General features: G+C 33.5%; 2 protein-coding genes across 2 annotated transcripts in view; both read right to left on the bottom strand.

The window, feature by feature from the left end:
• LOC139707239 (zinc finger protein 420-like) overlaps positions 1-23,500 on the bottom strand; it is an 86,413-nt gene that overhangs the window by 21,813 nt on the left and 41,100 nt on the right. The window contains 1 exon segment of the mRNA XM_071617693.1: positions 21,253-21,330. Within this exon segment, the coding sequence (XP_071473794.1) occupies positions 21,253-21,330 (78 nt within the window).
• LOC139702822 (zinc finger protein 420-like) lies at positions 2,830-12,110 on the bottom strand. The gene is made up of 2 exons (XM_071605236.1): positions 11,966-12,110; positions 2,830-9,838 (listed from the first exon to the last, which is right to left on the bottom strand). Exons 1-2 carry the CDS (start codon positions 12,108-12,110, stop codon positions 8,439-8,441), a joined length of 1,545 nt encoding a protein of 514 aa, XP_071461337.1. The 3' UTR covers positions 2,830-8,438.

Below are 23,500 nucleotides of genomic sequence, written 5' to 3'. Positions count from 1 at the left end.
TTTCCTACCATATCAGTTGTGCTTGTGCCCTTGCTGAATGTGATTTCCCCAGCATACATGTTCTCTTTCATATTTAAAAAAAAAAAAAAAAAAGATTGACCTAAGAAAGCATATATTTCTCTGATTCATATAATATGTATTCAATTGTTGGTATAAGTCAAATACTTTAAATATTGCCAATTTTATAGGTTTTTACCATAGAGTTGATAAATCAAAATTTCTTAAGGTATATATAATTTCACATACTAATTATATAAAAAAAATTATAGGTGTTATGGTAAAACATTTATTAAAGAGATTAACTCATAACTTATGGACAAAAATAATAAAACAGTTTAGCTTTTCATAATGTGGATGAAAAAAAATATTAAATAGCCAGGCATGGTGGTCTCAGCAGTTGGCAAGGCACTAAGCAACTCAGTGAGACCCTGTCTATGAATAAAATAGAAAATACAAAAATAAAATAATAAGGCTGGGGATGTGTATTAGTGGTCAAGTGCCCCTGAGTTAAATCCCTGGTACCAAAAATAAATAAATAGAAATAATAATAAAGAAAAGAGAAACAATGAGTAGGAGGGAAATTTAAATATATCTCTAAGTATAAGGATGTTTCTGTAATGAAAGTTTACATTTATAAAGTTGACTTTTGTATGAGAATGTAGAAATCAAAGTAGAAGGAAGGAAACATGCAATTTGAAAAGACAATGAAACACAGGCCTTCAGAAGTTTCAGAAAGTTTTTGTTGCATCCTACCCCATCATATGACCAGAAATGTATCAGGGAAGAATTCTTTTCATGGTAAGTTCCAGAGGGACCTTCCATAAACCCCTTCACTTGGAGTCACCGCTGGAAGGATTTTTCTGCTCACTGATATAGCTGAAACTAGGGTGGAAGTAGATCCAGATGCATCATGTGCAAGTGTTGGATCATGCTGCTCAGGTAGAGTTGGGTTTGGAGGTGCACAGAATTCAAGAGTTACAAGGCATGGCAGCTTCTGTTTGAATTACAAAGGAAAGCATGGGAGTAAAGAACAAACACTTGTACCAGTGTCTGAACTCCTTCAGGAACCCCACATGGGAAAATTCCCTAAGAGGCTGTAGTGAAGTTACCAGAAAAACATTGCCTGGGTATCAATTTTCTGCACCATGTTTGAAAATCACTGATATTAGCATAAGGCCCTCAATTTCAGCCACTGAAACTAGCAAAGTTCCAGGACTTGAGTTCTCCAAGGCCTTGGGAGAGTACACCTCACCAGAATATACACTCGACGGTGGTCATGGGGATTTGGGATTTAATCTCTACCACTCTGAATTTCTTTCTTACTTGAGACTGGCTCCTTTCTTTCACTTCTTTATTTCTTCATTTTGAAATAGGAATGTGTGTCCTGTATCATCATATTTTAGAAGTATGGAACTTTTTTTTTATATATAAAATAGGCCCAAACATGAAAGAGTATTCCTTAAATTTCAAAAGAGACATGATTAAACTTTTTAAACAAAATCTATCAACCAATAATTTTATACCTGGAAAAATTTGCTTCATATTTCTACATTGAGAAGTTTAGGGTAAGTAAAAAAAAACTCCTTTTGAAATGCTAATAGAGCCATCAAGCTTAAATAAAATAATTAAATAGAGTATCTTAACCTATATACAGCTAGGCAGGTAAATATACAGTCTAATCTTACAAATAAGTATAAAACAATTCTTATGATGTTGAATGACACTGTAAATATCCATTTTCTATTGCTATAAGAAATACCCAAGAGTGCATAATTTATAATGAAAAAAAAAAGTAATTTACTCAGAATTTTGGAGGCTGAAAGTCCAAAATCAATGGGTGCCATCAGCCTGATGTGACTACAAACTTTGCTACATATCATATCATAGTGTATGGAATCATGCTGGTAACATGGAAAGGAGAAAAAAATCATATGGAAAGACATGAAACCAGAGGTGAGAGAGGGGCAAATATATAGTAGGGTGTCTATAGCTATTGATAATGTATTACACATTCAAAGGAAAGAAAGCATTCTCAATTTTCTCCTCATACAAATAAAAAATATTTGAGGTGACAAACATGCTAAAAATACTGCTTTAATTGTATAATACAAGCATGTGTATGTAATTACATACATGTGGACATGCTCAATTTGGAAGATCAGATGCAAGAGAAACTTAAAGACACTACCTTAACATGAGATACAATTTAATTTAGTGATAATATGGAATCAAGAAAAAAAACGTGAAATTGATAGGCATACAAGAGAAGAAAATACACTTACAAATCAGGGAAACATCAACACCTGAAGTCAACTAGCTGCTAACTATCAAGGCAGATTTTCAGAGCCCTAACTGGGAAGTGCCAGCCACATCATCCTCTCCATGGCCATGACTTTGAAATCTTCCCAATAAGGATACTTAAATAAAAGATAAAATTCAGAGAACTCTATTCTAAAAACCTGTGTAATCTAGTGATCCCCTCAAGTACACTTCACAGCATTATTAAGATGTTTCATCAAGGATGTGCAAAGGTCATGGCAGGCACATGGACTACGGAAATCTTTCATGTTTTCTTTATTTTTTCTTGGAAACTATGTTTTTTTTTTTTATTTTTTTTAAATTAAGGTGGTCATTAACTAAATAGAATGGGATACTTTTTAAACTGATAATGATAAAGATGTTTTTTGCTTTTTCTTCACTCCTGGGAAAATGCTTCTAATAAATCAAGGCAATATAATGCAGATGTTCCTTCAAACTAAACATCTTATTATGGTTTCTGGAAGTTATACTAACTCTCTCTGAAATCACACACTCATCATATTTAGAATATATCTGTTTTGATTCTTTATTTGTTCTAATTAGTTACACATGGTAGCAAAATCTGTTTCAATTCATTGTACACAAATAGAGCACAAATTTTCATTTCTTTGTTACAGAATGTAGAGTCGAACTAAATATGAAGCCATACATATACCTAGGGTAATGATGATCATCTCATTCCACCATCGTTCCTGTCTCCATACTCCTCTCCATTTCTCCTTCCCCTTTACCCAAAGTTCTCTCATTCTCACCAGCCAACCCTCAATACAGATCAACATCCACTTATCACAGACAACATTTAGCGTTTGGTTTCTTGGGATAGGCTTCTTTAATGCTTGGCTTCTTACATGTAAATTATTTTTTAAAGTTTCCTGTCCAGGATGACAAGGAGTAGAGATTAACAAAAAAGGTAGAGAAGCATAGCTGTGACAATTATGTAGCTGAAAATAATAATCAAGAACCACAAACACTATTTCTGTTTCAAAGGTTCTCAATATTTTTTGCATTATTTTTATTTCTCAATTTAAATTTAATTAATATTCCTGAGGGTTTTATTGACCAAAGGATTAACACATGGAGAAAATATAGGATAAATTTTAGTGTTTTTACTTTTTGAACAAGACTCATACATAGTCTAGTGGATTATTTGAATAAGAATTTTGTTTTTGTGTGGTAGCATGTTTTCCTTTCCCTCTAAGACCTGAAAGTAACAACAATAATAATCCAGACCTATTAGGATTAAATTGTACAGCTTTGTGAGCTCATGTCATGCCATGTATCTTATACTCTAAAAAACAAAATAAGCAATACAAATTATAAGTAGAATAAAAGTTATCTAAATATCAAAAAATATCTAGTGAAATGAATTACGTAGGAGTTTCAATTACTCTATGCATGAGACTCTTGTGTTACAACCATTATTTTACATGTTATTGGTTAGAGTTCCTTCCCTTGTGCCTGTCTAAGACCAAATAGGTAGTACCATATTGGGCTCTCATTCTAAAGTCAATCTAGTCAATCTTCTGAGTTTATTCTTATAGACTTCATGAAAAACTGAATGCTTTATTCAGTATTTTTGGTTACCAGACATTCCTATTGCCAGAATGGGCTATTGCACTAAAGAGTACATGGATACCAGTGAAAGCATCAGTGACCCTCCTTTCCACAGAATACGAATTTGTGACTCCTAGTTTCTGAGGTTTTCATAATCCCAGGAGAATTGTGACTCTCCAGACATGCAGTGGCCTCTAAATCCTTAATTTTTCCATAATTACAAGGAGTAGAAATGCATAACAATCTGACTTATACAAATTGTATTCCCCAAATAAGTGAGTTTAAGTTTTCGAGAATAATTAGTAGAGATGTTATATCACTATTTAGTATGCTTTACTGTTATATAGAATCTTTGGTAAAATGGAATGCCTTGATAGTAACATGATTCAATACATGACAGGGATTAGCAAGCTAACATTCACTTTTATTTAGTAACAAATTCCACAATAACATGGATATACTAAAAATTTATAATTAGCAGGGTATGATGGCAGAAGCCTATTACGCAGTGATCAAGGAGGCTTCAGGAAAGATAGTCGAGGTTTCAAGAGCAGCCTCAGCAACTTACCAAGGCCATAAGGAAATGTGTCTCAAAAAAAAAAAAAAAAAATTAAAGACTGGGGACATCACTTAATGGCTAAGCTACCCTGAGTTCTCTCCACATTACAAAAAAGAAAAAAAAAATTAACATTATAAAATCTCAAAAAAAAAAAAATTACAGGTTAAAAATTATAAGCATAGGTCTTCCTCTGATGTAATAGAGCATAAAAAAATAGGTTTACTCCAATTTCCAGAAGTGAAGACACTTAATCATCTTTAATTTATAATTAATTTATTCTCAATCAAAAATGAAATATCTGCATTATTTCTACCACATTAGCTAATGCTATTTATAAATTTTCAGCAAAAGTTAAATACAATTTCCCATTTTCTATGCTTAAATGCTTTCTCTTACGAATTCTTAAGGAAATCAAAATATAAGGACTTGATAAGACTTTACTTTTTTAACATTTTTCAAGGTTTTAGTATTTATGGTGAATATTTTGCTGTTATCTATATATAGGCATATATTTTGGAAAAAAAATGTCTTCCAAATTTGATAAAGAATGAGGTTTTAGATGAAGAAAGTTTCAATTTAAATATGAGGTTGGATATTTTTTAAAATTTTTTTAGAGTTTCTATGCACTATGAAGTCCCTCGTGTTTAGTAAAGTTTTGGAAATGGAGAAAAATTTGTTTCATTCTTTCCACTTGTACCAACTCTCACCAGTATGAATTCTCAGGGGCTGAGTAAGATATGAACAACTGTTAAAGATTTTTGTCTTTATTATTTTTATTTATTTTTTAATTAGTAAAGGTAAAATTTCTCTGCTGATTCCTCTGATGTGGTATATGGTTGAACCATCCAAAATGTATTTGAACAATATTCTCATTTATAGAGCTTATCTCCCCTACAAATTCTTTGATGTTTAATAAGTGATCTTTCAATTTTTGCTACATGTGTAGTGCTTCTCTGCAGTATGAAGTTTCAGGAGTTTGATAATGTTTGAACAACTTCTAAAAGCTTTGCCATGTTCTTTACACTTGAAGGGCTTTTCTCCAGTATGAATTCTCCAGAGATTAATAAAAACTGATTTTTTTTGCATTATACTCCTTATGACATTTATAGCACAATTTTTCATATCTCTATACAACGTATGTTCTCGCCAATTTATGCCAATATACATGTACTTTTAACTTGCATTACAATTTTAATACACATATATATACCAAAATTTTTCATATCTCCATTTGTATAAAAGGTATGTTGATACCCAATTCACGTCTTCATACATGTACTTTGTATAATGATGACAATCACATTCTACCATCCTTGCTAATCCCTTCCACCCCTCTTCCCTATCTAGAATTAATCTAATCCTCCCATGTTCTCCCTCACTACTCCACTATGAGCCACCCCCCTTATATCAGAGAAAACATTCAGCATTTGTTTTTCCTGGGGAGGGGACTGCCTGACTTCACTTAGCATTATCTTCTCCACTGCCATGCATTTACCTGCAAATGCCAAGATTTTATTCTTTTTTAATGCTGAGTAATATTCCATTGTAAATAAATGCCACATTTTTTTTAACCATTCATCCACTGAAGGACATCTAGGTTGGCTCCACAGTTTAGCTATTGTGAATTCTGCTGCTATAAACATTGAAGTGGCTGTGTCCCTGTAGTATGCAATTTTTTAAGTCATTTGGGTATAGTCCAAGAAGAGGAATAGCTGGATCAAATGGTGGTTCCATTCCCAGATTTCCAAAGAATCTCCATACTGCTTTCCAAATTGGCTGCATCAATTTGCAGTCCCACCAGCAGTTTATGAGTGTACCTTTTTCCCTAATCCTCACCAACACTTTTTGTTGTCTTCATGATAGGTGCGATTCTGACTGAGGTGAGATGACGTTTCACTTTTTTTTTTTTTTTTTTTTAGTTTGATTTGTATTTCTCTGATTGCTAGAGATAATTAGCATCTTTTCATATATTTGTTGATTGATTGCATATCCTCTTCTGAGAAGTGTCTGTTCAGGTCCTTGGCCAATTTATCGATGGGTTTTTGTTGTTTTTGTTGCTTATCTTCCTGAATTCTTTATTATACCCTAGAGATTAATGCTCTATTTGATGTGTGAGGGGTAAAAATTTTTTTCCCAGAATGTAGGCTCTGTGTTCACCTCACAGATTGTTTCTATTGCTGAGAAAAACATTTTTTAGTTTGAATCCATCCCATTTATTGATTCTTAATTTTCATTCTTTTGCTATAGGAGTCTCATAAAGAAAGATAGGGCCTAATCCCACGTGATGAAGATTAGGATCTACTTTTTCTTCTATTAGATGCAGACTCTCTGGTTTAATTCCTAGGTCCTTGTTCCATTATAAGTTAAGTTTTGTGCATAGTGAGAGACAGGGATTCAATTTCATTTTGTTGCATATGGATTTCAAGTTTTCACAGCACCATTTGTTCAAGATGCTATCTTTTGTACAGTGCATTTTTGGCACCTTTGTCTAATATAAGATAATTGTAATTTTGTGGGTTAGTTTCTGTGTCCTCTATTCTGTACCATTGGTCTACCTGCCTGTTTTGGAGCCAGTACTAAGCTATTTTTGTAACTATTGCTCTGTAGTTTAATTTAAGGTCTGGTATAGCGATACCACCTGCTTATTCTGAATTTCAGGATTGTGTTTTCTATTTCTATGAGGAATGCCATTGGGATTTTGATCAGAATTGTATTGAACCTGTATAGTGCTTTGGTTAGAATGGTCATTTTGATAACATTAATTCTGCCTATCCATGAGCAAGGAAGATCTTTCCATCTAAGGTCTTCTTCTATTTCTCTGTTTAGGGTTCTGTAGTTTTCATTGTATAGATCTTTCACCTCTTTTTTTTTTCCTTATTCCCAAGTCTCTTATTTTATTTGAGGCTATTGTGAATGGGGTAGTTTCCCTCTTGTCCTTCTCAAAGGATTTGTCTCTGATATACAGGAATGCCTTTGATTTATAGGTGTTGATTTTATATCCTGATACTTTTCTGAATCCACTTACTAGTTCTAGAAGTTTTCTGGTGGAGTTTTTGGGGTCTTCAAGGTATATAATCATGTCATCAGCAAATAGTGCTGGTTTAAGTTCTTTTCCTTTAGTTATTCCTTTAATTTCTTTTGTCTGTCTAATTGCTCTGGTCAGTGTTTCAAGAACTATGTTGAATAGAAGTGGTGAGAGAGGGCAACCCTGTCTTCTTCCAGATTTTAGAGGGAATGCCTTCAAATATTCTCTGTTAGAATGACGTTGGCCTGAGGCTTAGCGTAGATAGCCTTTACAAATGTGTTTGAACCTAAAGGGGTGTTGTATTTTGTCAAATATTTTTCTGCATCTATAAAGATGTTCATATGATTCTTATCTTTAAGTCTATTGATGTGATGAATTACACTTATTGATTCCCGTATGTTGAACCAACCTTGCATCCCTGGAATGAATCCCACTTGATCATGGTGAACAATCTTTTTGATGTTTTTGTATTCGATTTCAAAGAATTTTATTGAAAATTTTTGCATCTATGTTCATTAGAGATATTGAAAGTCTAATATTTTATTAAAAGTTCATCCAAATTGTTTTAATTCATAGATCTTCTGTCCAGTATAAACTCTCCTATGGTCAGTAAGCAAGAACCTTTCATTTAAAAAGTTGCCACTTGTGCAGCTTCTCTCCAGTATGAATTCTCTGGTGTATGATAAAGCTTGAACCATGCCTAAAAGCTTTACCACATTCTTTACATTTGTAGGGATTCTCTCCAGTATGAATTCTATGATGTTCCACAAGCACTGATCTTTGACTGAAAGATTTGCCACATTCTTTACATTTGCATGGCTTCTCTCCAGTATGAATTTTCTGGTGTCGAACAAGGTTTGATTTCTCATGAAATGTTTTGCCACATTGTTCACATTTGCAGGGCGTCTCTCCAGTATGCATTCTCTGGTGTTTGAAAATGCTTGCGTGATGCCTAAAAGCTTTGCCACATTCTGTACATTTCTAGGGCTTCTCTGCAGTATGAACTCTGTGGTGTCCAGCAAGTGCTGATCTTTGGGTAAAAGCTTTGCCACATTCTTTACATTTGTAGGGCTTCTCTCCAGTGTGGATTCTCTGGTGAATAGTAATTGATGAAAGATGCTTAAAAGCTTTGCCACATTCTGTACATTTGTAGGACTGCTCTGCAGTATGAACCCTGAGGTGTCCAGTAAGTGCTGATCTTTGGGCAAAAGCCTTGCCACATTCTTTACATTTGTAGGGCTTCTCTCCAGTGTGGATTCTCTGGTGCTTAGTTAATGCTGAATTTTGCTTAAAAGCTTTGCCACATTCTTTACATTTGTAGGGCTTCTCTCCAGTATGAATTTTCTGGTGTTGGAAAATGCATGAATATTGCCTAAAAGCCTTGCCACAGTCTTTACATTTGTAGGGATTTTCTGCAGTATGAATTCTATGGTGATTGTTAAGTAGTGATCTTTGACTAAAAACTTTGGCACATTCTTCACATGTGTAGGGTTTCTCGCCATTATGAATTCTCTGGTGTTGGACCAGATTTGATTTCTGACTAAAACATTTGCCACATTGTTCACATTTGTAGGGCTTCTTTCCACTATGAGTTCTCAGGTGTTTGATAAAGCCAGCATGATGGCTAAAAGCTTTGCCACATTCTTTACATTTGTAGGGATTCTCTCCAGTATGAATTCTATAGTGTTCAACAAGCAATGATCTATAATTAAAACCTTTGCCACATTCTTTACATTCATATGGTTTCTCTCCAGTATGGCTTATCTGGTGTTGAACAAGATTATGTTTTAGATTAAATGTTTTGCCGCACTGTTCACATTTGTAGGGCTTCTCTCCAGTATGAATCCTCCGGTGTTTGAAAAAGCTTGAAGAGTGGCTGAAAGTTTTGCCACATTCTTTACATGTGTAGGGCTTCTCTCCAGTATGAACTCTCAGGTGATAAGTAAGTATTGATCTTTGAATAAAACCTTTGCCACATTCTTTACATTTGTAGGGCTTCTTTTCAGTATGAATTTTCTGGTGTTTAGTAAGGTCTGATTTTCGATTAAAAGCATTGTTACATTCTTTACATTTGTAGGGCTTCCCTCCAGTATGTATTCTGTGATGTTCAGTTAGCAGTAATCTTTCAATTTCTTTACATCTGTGTGGTTTCTCTCCAGTACGAATTTTCTGGTGTTGAATAAAAAGAGATCTTGGATTAAAAGCTTTGCCACATACTTCACATTTGTAAGTCTTCTCTCCAGAATGATACCTTTGGTTTTGTGTAAGGGTTGAATTTTGTTGTAAGGCTTTGGAACTTTCTTTACATTTCTCAGAGCTCTCATTAACGTCAATTTTCTGGGATAGAACAACTGAGCTTTGATTAAAAGCTTGGCCACATTCTTTACATTTTCAAAATTTGTCACTGCTATGACATCTCAGGGATTGAGAAACGGTTGAAAAATTGTTAAACTTGAGACTTTCTTTACAATTACAGGGCTTCTCTTGGGCATGGATGCTCTGATGCTTGACAGGGACTAGATCTCTTCTCAGATTTTTCATATTTCCTTTCAGAGAAAATATGTGCTTCCAAAATTGCTGTGGATTTATTCTTAACAACATACAGAGTTCTTCAAAAGTAACAAGCATAAATGGAAGTATTTTCTGAGATATTAATTGTTCTTGATATCTGTTAGCAGTAAAATTTTTATTATGAACAGTCACTGATAATTGGTTTTGTTCCTTATAATATGATTTCTGAAATTCACTCTCACTTAAAATTTCCCCTAATTTTCTTGGTGGTAAATAGTCAAGGTCGCACTTCCCATATCTTCCCTTTATTACTTTTTGTAATAAATATGTTATGCCCTGTTCTGATGAAAATTCTTAAGTATGATGAGAAGTCATGGCTGAAAAAAATATAAATAAAATTGGTATTACTTAATAGACTGAGGTGAATATATTTTGCAAATGTACCATATGAAATTATAGCACTGTCAGGACATCAGCAGGAGGACAGTTTAATAAATGCAATGCCATCATTACTCCAAAAATACATAAACTAAAAGTAAAAATGTACAGACAAAATTACATTGTGAGAACTACTAAAACCATATTAGAGTCCATGTTCTTGCAAACATCCCACTTGGGCATTTCTGTTGGAAGGATGGGTGGGCTGCAAAATAAAACCTATGAAACTAAAACCATGAAATACACACAAAAGAGAAGAAATGTTTTACAAAGTTGGTGCAATGACATGTTAAGCCAATCAGAAGGCGGTGGCATCCAACAAAGATAGAGCCTGCACTTGCTGTAGTTATAGCAGTATAGATCAAAGGGAATCCATAGGTATAAGATTTCAGTGTGGGAGGATTCTTGTCTCTGTACTTTCTTCTTCACAAAATAATAGGTTATGGCTGAGGGTAGACAGTTTGTTTCGCTCTTAATGGGTCATGCCCATCACTGATGCTGTTCTGAACTGTAATGGAGCTAGGTAAGAAGCCACATAAGCCACACATTCTCAAACCAGCAGGATTTCTGCTGGGATTTCCAGACACCAGACTTTCCTGCCTAATGGCTTCAATATTGTGTTAGTTCCCACACAGCTCACAGGTGGTTTTCTACGTATCCCCCTTATATATTTTTTAAATGCAAACAATGGGCAGTTATCTCAGGTTCCTATATACTTGTTCTGAGGGCACAACAACCTATTATCATGATACAAAAAAGAGCTAGTAGCAAACACATCATTCCAAAAATATACCATGCATAATGTTTCAACATATTTCGAGATTTAAAGTATAAGGAGACTGAATACAGGCTCAGCGGCCATAGCAGAAAACCTATTTGCAGTTGTAGCCTACAAAGTCAGGCAGAGGGGCATTTATATAATGTAGAAAATCTCAGGCTGCAATTAAACACCAGAGATCTTTTAAAATACCAACTCCACTGGAAGTTAGAACATTACTAATAAAACTTCCAGGAGTCATGGCATCCTTACAGGGATGTCCTTTACCAATTCTTGGAGACCAATCCAAAATATAACCACTATTTCTAGAAACTTTATGTTGTACGGGCATGACATTTGCACATTTCACCCATTTAAGAAAGGTACAAAATTCTATTGCAGAACAATTGGAGCAGTAAGGTATTGGTAAATGTTCCATGGAAATGACTGGCTTGTTATGAGAATGTACAATTTTAATAACTGTCCTGACACATAATCTTAAGTCCCATGGGCCAGCATGATTGGCTGGTCTAGGTCCCCCATATACTCTCTTTCCCTCAAAAGATACTTTTAAACAGCCAGCATGTTTATCATGGAACCAGCATATAGGTAATTGCTCATTGTAGCCAATATAATGAAATCCAGTTACATGGATGGGTGTAATGTGAATATCTGTAAAACATCCCGTCATATCAGGATCATTAGTAAATATTGGGATGGATTCTTCAATCCACACCACCATGTGTACTATAAGTGGATATGCAAAATAGGTCCAATGAATTTCTACACGGACCCCACACACCTTCACAGTTCAATAGAGTTATCATGACCACAAACATTGTGGTTGGAGATTTAATATCTACTTTTTGTTGAACCATCTGCTCAGTCTTTTGGATAAGCTTCTTCAGTTGCTTATACACTGGCAGTTTGAGTGATGGCAGGGCCATCCATGCTCATCCTTTTCCTCCATATTAGCTTCCTATTCCTGCTGGGGTGAGGATTGACATCTCTGGTTTAAATTTTAGTCATTTGAATGTTGGCTCTAGGTCCATGTTTGATGGCACGTTTCAGTACACAAATAGGACAAAATGAATCTTCTGGGAAAATACAACCATGATCTCTACTCCCCATTATCACTGAATCTGGTCTTTGAACTGTTCTGTTTGTAAAACTTTGCACCAAACGAGGACCAACAGACCTGTTACAGTGGAAGACTTGTCTCAGCAGCACTGTGGCCTTCAGAATCACAAATTTAAAAATTTAGAACCAAAAAAATCATGATTAAGGTTATTTATTGGGGCCTTATCCCCCCCTTTTTGTGTAATTGTAGGTTAATAAATAAATGAGCCCACTCTACAATGGCGGGATCTAGAGGATTATAAGGAATGCCTGTTATATAATTAACATGAAATTGGTGACAAAACTTGAAAGAACTAGTATAAGCTAAAGCATTATCAGTTTTAATCTGTGAATGACAGTGTAATATTGCAAAAGCCCATAGGCAATGAGAAATAATATGTTGAATAGTCTATTTTTCACAGGCAGAGGCAAAGATAAATTAAGAACAAGTATTCACAATAATATGAACATAATAATTTTTGCCAAACTGAAGCATGTGAGTTACATACATTTGACATAGCTGATTTGGCAATAAAGAATGGGGATTGTCCCCTGTTGGTGAAGACAGAATATGTATCACACATCATGAATACTGGCAAACAACTTGATAAGCTTCTTCCCTACAGATTTTTTTTTAATGTAAACTAGAAGCATTCTGATGATGTAAAATGTGTGAGGCTTCTACAAAATCAAATAAAGATATTTGGTGACAAACAACAATAAGCTTTTCAATATTATCATTAACTGATGCCAAAGGATCTGGCAGCTTCTATAGAATGTGCTCTGATTGGCCAATGAAGATTTTTGATGCATTTGAATTGTCTTTTGTAAAGTATGGAACAAATGAAATGATGCTTTTGGTGGTATATCTACAACAGTAGTTGTTTCAAAATGTTTAGGAACTCCCACAATATATACACTATCACTATAAAACACTAACTGGCTCATTAGTAAAATGAAGTAAAGCAAATGAGAGTTTGAAGTTCTGCTCACTGTTGAGTAGTTTATATTGTCTGTATTATCTCAGTATGAGCACGCCTTCAGAAATCTGCTTTTCCTGAACTTGAGCAATCAGTAAATACTTCCATTGCTGTGGCTACTGGCTGAGCACATACAATTTGTTCAAAAAATAAATGAAGTTACTAGACCAAACTGAACAACATTATCATGAGAATGAAGACTTCCTACTTAACTAGGAAAATAAGCAAAAGCTATTTTCAAAGTATTGGAAGATTGCCAGAGCCAACTATGCTACTGGATAGAAAAGGAGGTTACAACAATAGAAGACTCTGATCCAATGAAATATAAGACTCATGTTCTACCTTTAATGAGTAACTGAAAAATCACAAAATATGTAATGCAGTCAAGGACTTTTGAGGAGAGTGAGGTAGCCAGATCTGGCTAAAATCCATTTTTTTTTTTCCCCTGCCTTAGTAGGTAATTACCTTTGTGCCCTTCTTGCACACACACTTATCTGAGTATTAGTTTGTAAATCATAATTTAATTGTTGCTCCAAATCACAAATGATCCTACCCAGTCAACAGTTCTAAAGTGATATATACTCCATGCATTCTGTTTATCTCTGCCTGCTCAGAACAAAATTCCATCCAATTAGACTTCCACAACAAATATCCACATCCTGAAAGGCAAGCTTTCACCAGGGTAACCCAATCAGTAGAGGGCAGGGCCTCAGTACACACTGATTCTACCAAGTTTTGAACAAAAGGTGAGTTTAGGCCATGCATGAAGCAAGCAGATTTTAACCCTTTTAATGTTTAAAAAGAACAGAAATATGAATTCATATATTTTGGTTTGGTTTACATGGATCTAACTGCCCAAAAATAGGGTATAATTTGAATCCCATTAAATTTTCACCCACTGCTTTGGTGGCTCTAAGGCCCTGTTGAAACAAGAGAAATTTTACACCATACCACACCCCACCCCCAGACTTTGCTGCCTAATGGCTTCAACAATGTTTTAGTTCAAGCACAGTCCATGGATGGCTTCCCAAAAATGGTAAACAAGACGAGTCCATTACTAAGGAATGTAATATAATTTCCATCCCTAGGGAGGGATACTGTGTTACTTGTCAAACATAGTCTTTCCTTCTTTGTAATATACCACTGTACAACTACGAAAAAAATCTACCTACTCTCTTCTCTCAGTGAAAAAAAGAGAAATGCAAAATATGTGCAAACATATGTGACTTTCTTGAAGACTCTCTAAAAACTGGTTTCTATCTTTCATGATAAGGGTCCTGGAGAAAATAGATATTTAGATGACAATAAACCATATTCAACAGAGGTCTATGGACTCTTTAAAACTATATATGGACAAAATTTTTAATTGGAAAAATACATGTCTTGAGAAGATTCACATTAAAAACAAGTTTGAGAGACAATTAAAAATATGGCATAGCCTATGTCTGTATTACACAGATGACACCCCACACATGATGATCAAGGTAAATGACTTGCTTTGGATTTTTTAATTTTTTGTTACGTACTGATTTATTTCATTGACAAATTAAACTTTATATATTACTAGATATATCATGGTATTTAAAAAAAATATATATATATATATATATATATATATATATATATATATATATATATATATATACATATATACACATACATACACCAAGTGAATGAAAACCTGTATTATTTCTTATAATAATCAGTTTTGTGCTTAGAAAACACTTGTTCATTCTATTAGCATTTATTAGGAATACAGCACAATACACTCCCTACACTCATGTGGTCCAACACAACTCTCAACCTTCTTATGACCATTAAAATAAAATACTGCAGATGTAGAACAACACTACACCAAACACAGTGCCTGGGAACATCAATTTACTCATCTGAGTTGTTTCCAAACTCAGATGCTCCTGCAACTGATTTTTTTTTGATCTGCTTTATTTCACAATAAATGACAAGATTTTTTACAACCAATAAGAACAATTCCATATTTTTTCTCATTCAGTCATTAATGCGCATATAGGTTGAGTCCATAACTTTACTATTGTAAATGATGCATGCAATAAACAGTGGAGATATAGCTTGAACATCTTGATCAAATCTCCTGTGGACATATAATTAAGATTTGCATTTCGAGTTCACAAAAACGTCTACTTTTAACTTTTATTATATATGATTCTTGAGATTAAGCCCAAAGATACTGTACCACTGAGTTATGACACAAGCCCTTTTAAAGTTTATTTTTAAACATGTTGTCACTACATTGTTGTGACTTGTCCCAAACTTGAAACACTAGTATGGCTTCTAAATTAGCTGGGATTGACAGTATGCATCACTTTGTCTATTTTTTAATAACATCCAAACTATTTACCAAAATGACTATAAAATCCATTACTGGCTGATATTCAAATGGACAAACCAATTAAAAATAATACACCACACACACACACACACAAAATGAAAACAAGGCTTAACCAATGTAACAAACTAAAGCAGCAGGAATTGAACATTAAAAAACTGAGTTATGGATTACCTGAAGTATAGAAAATAAAAATTTAAAATAAGTTTAATGAGCTAAAACAGAATACAGAAAACTGAACAAAAATCAGAGAAAAAATGTTGATACAAGCAGAAATTTTATATTTGAAAAATATAAAATTTTATATTTGAAGAAATTTTATATTTGAAGAATTTTATATTTCAAGATCAAGGGTTAATGTGCACAGCTATAATCCCAGCAATGTGGGAGACTAAGCCAGGAGCTTCTTAAGTTTGAGGCAACCCCAAGTTCATGACATCACGACAAAAAAAAAAATTTAAAAAGTTGTTTTTTTGTTTTCCTTTGTTTTTTAATGACAGGAGCTGAGAACACAATTTAGTTGTAAAATACCCAAAAAATAAAAATAAAAAAAGAAATCAGAATTTATAAATATGAGGTATAAAACCAAAATCAAAACTTAAGAAGTCCAATTATCTCCAATTAGTGGGGGAGGGGGGAACAAAAAGGTTTGTATATGTTGCTCAGTGGTTAAGTCCTCCAGGGTTCAATCTCTAGTACCTCCATAAAATTCAAAAAGACAAATACTTGAGGTCACAAAAACAAACAAACAAACAAAAAAAAAAAAAAAAAAAAAAAAAAACACGTAAATCCTAGAAAGATATTTCTATATAATTATTATGCAATTCCTTAGGAAGATTTACAATACAGAAGGGATTTCTGAATATATGTTCTTGGTTGGCATTTTTTTTTCTTTTACACCTTTGACAATATTTGATCTGTAAAAAGCAAGGAAAAATAAACATTTTTAACATATATAAATGCCTACAAAGAGCATCACCACTAGTTCTGGCCTCCAAAAATACTAAAATAATCCACTATAATGAAAAATAAATCTGCACAGCAACACAAATTACATGAAATTTTAAAGTTTTTGGGGAAAAAACATCACTTCCAAAGACAAAACACTTAATCTGGCAATACAATTTGAAAGATAAAAGCATAAAAATCAATATGAACTTGTTAGTGTATATGCAATATTAAAATAATTGTAAAATTATCAAAATTGTGAAAGTATATTAGAATAAAACAAAATTTTATACTAAATCAAATTGAATTTATTACTAGCTCAAAATACAGTGTAAATTTAATGTATTTAATGTAATCTTTTTTTAAACTTTTTTTTTGTGTTAACAGACTATATTTTGTTCATTTATTTATATGCAGTGCTGAGAATTGAACCCAGTGCCTCACACATGTGAGGCAAGCACTCTACCATTGAGCCATAACCCCAGCCCCATAATGTAATGTTTATAAAATCTCATGTGAGTTACAAAACAAATAGCCATACAATATGCAAAGGGATATGGGAAAGAAATCAAAGCATGTCAGTCTGAAAATCAATGAACCACAAATTAACTGATTAAGAAAAGTAGAATAAACAATTATAAGAAATAAAGAAACTCTGAAAGGAGTAATTCTTCACTTTTAGAAATTTGTTAGATTGTACCTGCAGTATTATAAAACACCAATCAAATCACAAAACTTGACTAATAGAACTTAATCTAAAAAATACTATTGTATGTAGTGTATAAAATGCTTTAAGTGTAAGAACACAAATAAAATGCAAAAGAATATGAGAATATCGCATACAACATTAACCAAAAGAAAAGTGGAATAAGAAAATTACAATATGGAAAACATAGTTTCAAATAACAGTTACATGGGGCAAAACAGATTTTTAATAAAGAAACTGTGACAGGTAGACTAGAAAATTATATGATGATAAAAGTAGCTAGGTGCTCTAGCACACACCTGAAAACCCAGCAGCTAAGGAAGCTGCTTAAGGAAGGTCAAACCAGCCTCACCAACTTAGAAAGGCCCCAAGCAAGTTAGGGAAATCATGTCTCAAAATAAAATATAAAAAGGACCAGAGATTTGGAGCAGTGGTTCAGCACCCTTGGCCTCAATCCCCATTACCAAAGTACATTAATTAAACTTAAAAATGAAAACTTTTTCCCCCCTTCCATTACTACAATAACAGTATGAACACTTGTAACTCACATCATACTTCCCAAATATAGAAAGCAAATATTGAAAAAATTGGATAACAAAATAGGAAATAACATTGTAGTATGAAATAACATTGTAGTACTAGGAGACACAATATCTAGCTTCTTGTAAAGTCAAACAAAACGGCAATCACCAAACAGAAAAAAAAAAAAAAAAGAAAGACTCAGAAAAACTATTTTGAACAAATTACATTTACAAAAGTAATGTTCTCAATAGCAAATGAAATATTATACTGGATAGAACAACTCAGGTTATAAAAAGTTAATATATATGAAAATATTAACATTTCCTACATATTATGGAATAAAATTAAAATCAAAAGTGAAAGAGGGACTGGGGTTGTAGCTCAGTGGTAGAGCACCCACCTTGCACCTGTGAGGCACTGGGTTAGATCCTCAGCACGACATAGAAATAAATATTGTGTCCAACTAAAAGTAAAAAAAATATTTTTTAAAAAGTGAAAGTGATGTTAGAAAATGAATAAATATTTCATAATTAGTTGATTTGGTCTTTTTCATGAATTGAAGGGCAAAATTAAAAGATATTTCTACTCCTCAAAGTTTTCTGGAAGTTCATGCAATATCTATTAAACTCCAAATGTTATTTTTCCCAAAAAGAGAAAAAAGATATTCTACAAATTGTTATGAATAACTCAAAAATATTCAAAACACAACCAAATTGGAACAATGTTCTGACTTAAAAAGCTACAATATTCAATAGTTAATACTGGCAATAAGACCACTAGGCATATAGAATTCTAAGTGAGTATGGTAGTAAACCCAAAGTTTATAGCAAATTAAGACATTTGCAATTGTTAAAATATTATTCAAAAGAGACATCATGTCAAAGCAAACAAAATATTCCTTGAAATAAGTAAATAAGAAAATTTAAAATATATAAACTACAGATATTTTTCAAGTCCAAAAGGTAGGAAATTTTGTAAGAGCTATAATAAGGAAAAACATAAAGCAGACTTTGATAAAAGAAATAAGTCACTAGAAGCTACTGACGTGGATCTGGGGTTGTGGCTCAATGATAGTGTGCTCACCAAGCATGCACGAGACACAGGGTCCGGTCTTCAGCACCACATAAAAATGAAATAAAGATATTGTGTCCACTTAAAACAAAAAGTAAATAAATAATTTTTTAAAAGAAAAACACTGAACTGTTCTACTAGTATAAATAAGATAGCTAAACTTAACAAAATGGAGAATGGTGTTTGAGATGGAGGAATATAAATAAACCTTGTTTTTATGAGATTTCATTTTTTTTTTTGAAATGTAAAATTTCTAAAGACATATTATATAACAATTTGAACTAAGTATACTTGAGATGTTGGAAATAGCAAGATTTATTTGTGGTTTTGATCACAATTAAAATTTCAAATACTATACAAAAGATAAAACATTTTCTTGTCTGTACAAAAAAAAAAAAAAAATGCCATTTTTTTCCTAAAAAGCAAGAATTGAAACCTAAGTTATTAAGGATAGCTTTTAATTTGCAATCCTCCTGCATCAGAATTCCAAGCAGATGGAATTACATGAATTTTTATTATCTATATATTGATGAATTTGTTCTAATGTGTAGCATAAAACATTTTAAAGGTAGCTTTCAAAATTTTACAGTTTTGTTCCAATTTTGTTCGCACATTGGTGCAACCACTCTAGAAAGTAGTATAGAGATTCTGAAAAAAAAAAAAAAAAAAAAAAACAACTTGGAATGGAATTTAACCTGGTTATATCACTATGTGATATATATACAAAGGAGTTAAAAATCAGCTATCACATTGACACAGACACACCAATATTTATAGCAACACAATTCAAAATAGCTAAGCTACAGAGTCAACCTAGATGTCCAATGAAAGTTATGAATAAATGAAGAAACTGTAATATATATATATATATAAATAATGAAATATAAATTGGCCATAAAGAAGAATAATTTTGTGACATTTGCTTATAAGTGGATGCATCTGGAGACCATCATCTACATTAAAGAGCCAATTAAAAAAAATAAAGATTGAATGTTCTCTGATATGTGCATGCTAACCCATAACAAGGGAGGGTGAGGAGGGGAAAAATAGAAGTTTATTGGATTAGACAAAGAATGAAGAAAGGAAGACAGAGGGCTGGGGATACAGCTCAGTTGGTAGAGTGCTTTTCTTGCATAAACAAGGACCTGAGTTCAATCCCCATCCCGCATGCACGCACGCACACACACACACACACACACACACACACACACAAAGTAGGATAGAAATAAAGGAGAATGAATCTGATTACATTCATATATACATATATAAATACAACATGGTGAATTTCAACATTGTGTACATCCACAATATTGGTTTCCCAATTAGAATAAGATGTATTCCATGCTTGTATAAAGGATCAAATGGTTTTTACTTTTCTGCATAACTAAAAATAACAAATAAAAGGAATTATTGTGGGAGAGGTTTTCAAGATGGCAGAATAGAGAGGTTGCCTTCCTGGCTGCTCTGTGGTGGGAAAACAAAAAAAGAAGACGTGCAGTTTTAACAAGATGGGTTAAAAAAAAAAAAAAAAAAATTGAGGAGTGACTTGGAGAGTTGGGGGTTGGATATTTTAAAAAATAAAAAAATTTAAAAAATCCCAGGCAACATAGCTGCTGCCACAGCCAGGCTTGAAACACCAGCCAGAGTTGTTCCGCCATGAGCACAATGGAGGGATAAGGGAATTAAAGAAGCCTGTATGGATTCTTGGGAGACCCAAAGCATATCTGGAAACAGCATTTAGATATCAACGACATTGTCCAACAAACCTGAAAGATGTAGTATCCAATATCCTGCTGAGGAAGAGTAGCTACAATCCCTCCAAGAAGCATGCAGAGGACATCATAAGGAAACATTCTGCAGCCACAGCAAAGAGGCTAGCAGCAGACAGAACCAATGCCTAGTAAATCCAAGTTTGGCCTGAAATACAGGCCCAATAAATAAACGCACACTGAATGACATATAGTGTTCTTACATGACCAGGAGAAAATCAAACATGGAGAGAGGTAGTCTCTTAACACACTACTGGTCATGTTCAGCCTCCAGACACCTCCCTCTCCAATCTGGCTCCTTACAATACTAGTGAGAGAGATGCTTCTGGTAAGGAATTTGGAAGAACAAGGGGGAAGAAATTGGAGTCTGAATCCAAGACCAGGAACTGTAGGCTCTCCATGTGAGGTATGGGACTCACAGTTGGCTCCCCATCACAAAAAGGGAATCCAAGTGAAATCCTTGGGGTATAGTCTTTCAGCCTGGACCAGTAAGTCTTGGACTCTGGAAGTGTGCTTATTTAAAATCTCCAAAACAATGGGGTTCAGTGAAGAGTCTGGAGCCTACTTCAACCTAAACACTGCCTCCAGGAATTCTGACAATTATATTACCTCTTGCACTCCAGCAATCCAGAGGTTGGAGCATTATGCTCAAGACAACACTCCAGATCACTTCAAAAGGCAGAGATTCTGAAAAAAAAAAAAAAATAAATAAATAAACAGTAGAAATCCTCAAAGTGAAGAAATCAATAAATCAAATAAAAACTCAATAGAAGAATCAGCAAAAGACTAGACCACTTGGAAGACATAAAATCAGGCAATGAGACAAAATACATAATCTTGTAAATGAAGCTAACTATGCAGAGAAGATGTTAACAAACCATGACCAGAACATCCAAAACATATGGGATGACATGAAAAGCGGAAGTTTGGAGATTTATTGAAATAAATGAAAGAGCAGAGATCTAAACCAAAAGAATACACAAATTTTTCAATAAAATAATATCAGAAAATTTCCCAACCCTAAAGAATGAAATGGAAGATCATATAGAAGAGGTTTACAGGACACTAAATGCATATAATTAAAATAGGCCCACACCAAGACATTATAATGAAAATGACTTACAGAATAAGGATAGAATTTTAAGGGCTGGGAGATAAAAATATCAGATTACATATGGAGTGGGGGGAAATTGGGATCTCAGTTGACTTCAAGCCAGACATCAAAGATAAGAGGTCCTAGGATATTAATACCACATTCTTAGGGAAAAAAAAAAATGGATTTCAATGAAGAATACTATATCCAGAAAAATTAAGCTTCAGATCAGATGATAAAATAAAAAACTTCCATGATAAACAAAAGTTAAAAAAAATTCACAACTCAAAAGCCTGCACTACACAACATTCTCAACAAAATATTCCATGAAGATAAAATGAAAAACAAACCAAAAATCAGCAATGGGAGGAATTATGCTACAGGAGTAATCAATCAAAGGAGAAATTATTTCAACTTAAAAACCAGAAATAAACCCAAGTGGCTGAGAATGCATATCATATCTAAATCATAACCTTGAATGTAAGCGGACTAAAGTCATCAATTAAAAGACATATACTGGAAGAATGGATTAAAAATGAAGATCAAACGATATGCTGTCTCCAAGAGATTCCCCTCATAAGCAAAGACATCCACAGAATAAAAGCAAAGGGATGAAAAAGAATATATCACTCACATGGATTTCCTACACAGGCAGGAGTTTCTGTCTTCATAACAGATAAAGTTAACTTCAAGCCAAAATTAATCAGGAGAGACTAAGAAATACATCTCATACTGTATAAACAAATAATACATCGACAAGACATAACACTTATTAATATCTATGGAGCATCTACACACACCAGACAAACCCTTCTCAATTTCAAGAATCAAATAGACCATAGCATACTAATACTGGGTAATTTTAGCAGACCTCTCTCACCAGAGGACATATCCTCCAAAGAATAATACAAAAAACTAAAAAGTACAATCAACAATTTAGATTTAAAAGAAATATATTGAGTATTTCATTCATTAACAAGTGATTACACTTTCTTCTTAGCAGCACATGGTTGCATCCCTAAAATAGACTGTGTAGATTCTTTTTTTTTTAATTTTTAGATTATCCATTTTATTTATAAGTGGTACTTAACATTTTAAGCCAGTGCCTCACACATGCTAAGGAAGCAATCTACCACTGAACAACAACCCCAACACCAAATAGAAGATATATTAGGCCACAAAAAATTCTAAGAAAATTTTTAAAAAATAGAGAATATACCCTGCATTCTAACAGATCATAATGGAAAAACAATTAGAAATCAATGATAAAGTAAAACAAACAAACTAACAACAACAACAATAACAACAAAAAAAAAAAAACCTGAAGCTAATCTAACATTGAACAACCAATGCAACCAATGCATAGCAGAAGAAATCAAGGGCAAAAAACAAGTTGATGACGATGTGGGGAAAAAAGGCACACTCATGCATTGCTGGTGGGACTGCAAATTGGTGCAGCCAATATGGAATGCAGTATGGAGACTCCTTGGAAAACTGGGAATAGAACCAACATTTGACCAAGGTTTCCCACTCCTTGGTCTATATCCAAAGGACTTAAAAACAGCATACTACAGGGACACATCCATATCAATGTTTATAGCAGCAAGATTCACAATAGCTTAAGTGTGGAAATAACCTAGTTGTGTCTCGGTTGATGAATGGATAAAGAAAATGTAGTATATGTACCCAATAAAATATTACTCAGCAATAAGAGAGAATAAAATCACAGCATTTGCAGATAAATGAATGAAGTTGGAGAATATA

Source organism: Marmota flaviventris, chromosome 1 (genome assembly GCF_047511675.1).
Source record: "Marmota flaviventris isolate mMarFla1 chromosome 1, mMarFla1.hap1, whole genome shotgun sequence".
In the NCBI taxonomy this organism is placed as follows: domain Eukaryota; kingdom Metazoa; phylum Chordata; class Mammalia; order Rodentia; family Sciuridae; genus Marmota; species Marmota flaviventris.
The sequence above is the reverse complement of the archived record's forward strand: the minus strand, read 5'-3'. Positions and strand labels throughout refer to the sequence as shown.

Coding starts and splice junctions, on each gene's coding strand:
- LOC139702822 (XM_071605236.1), bottom strand. CDS start 12,110: ATGGCCCTGCCATCACTCAAACTGCCAGTGTATAAGCAACTGAAGAAG. Junction 9,839..11,965: donor AACTCTATTGAACTGTGAAG/GTGTGTGGGGTC, acceptor GAAAATGTAAAG/AATGTGGCCAAGCTTTTAAT.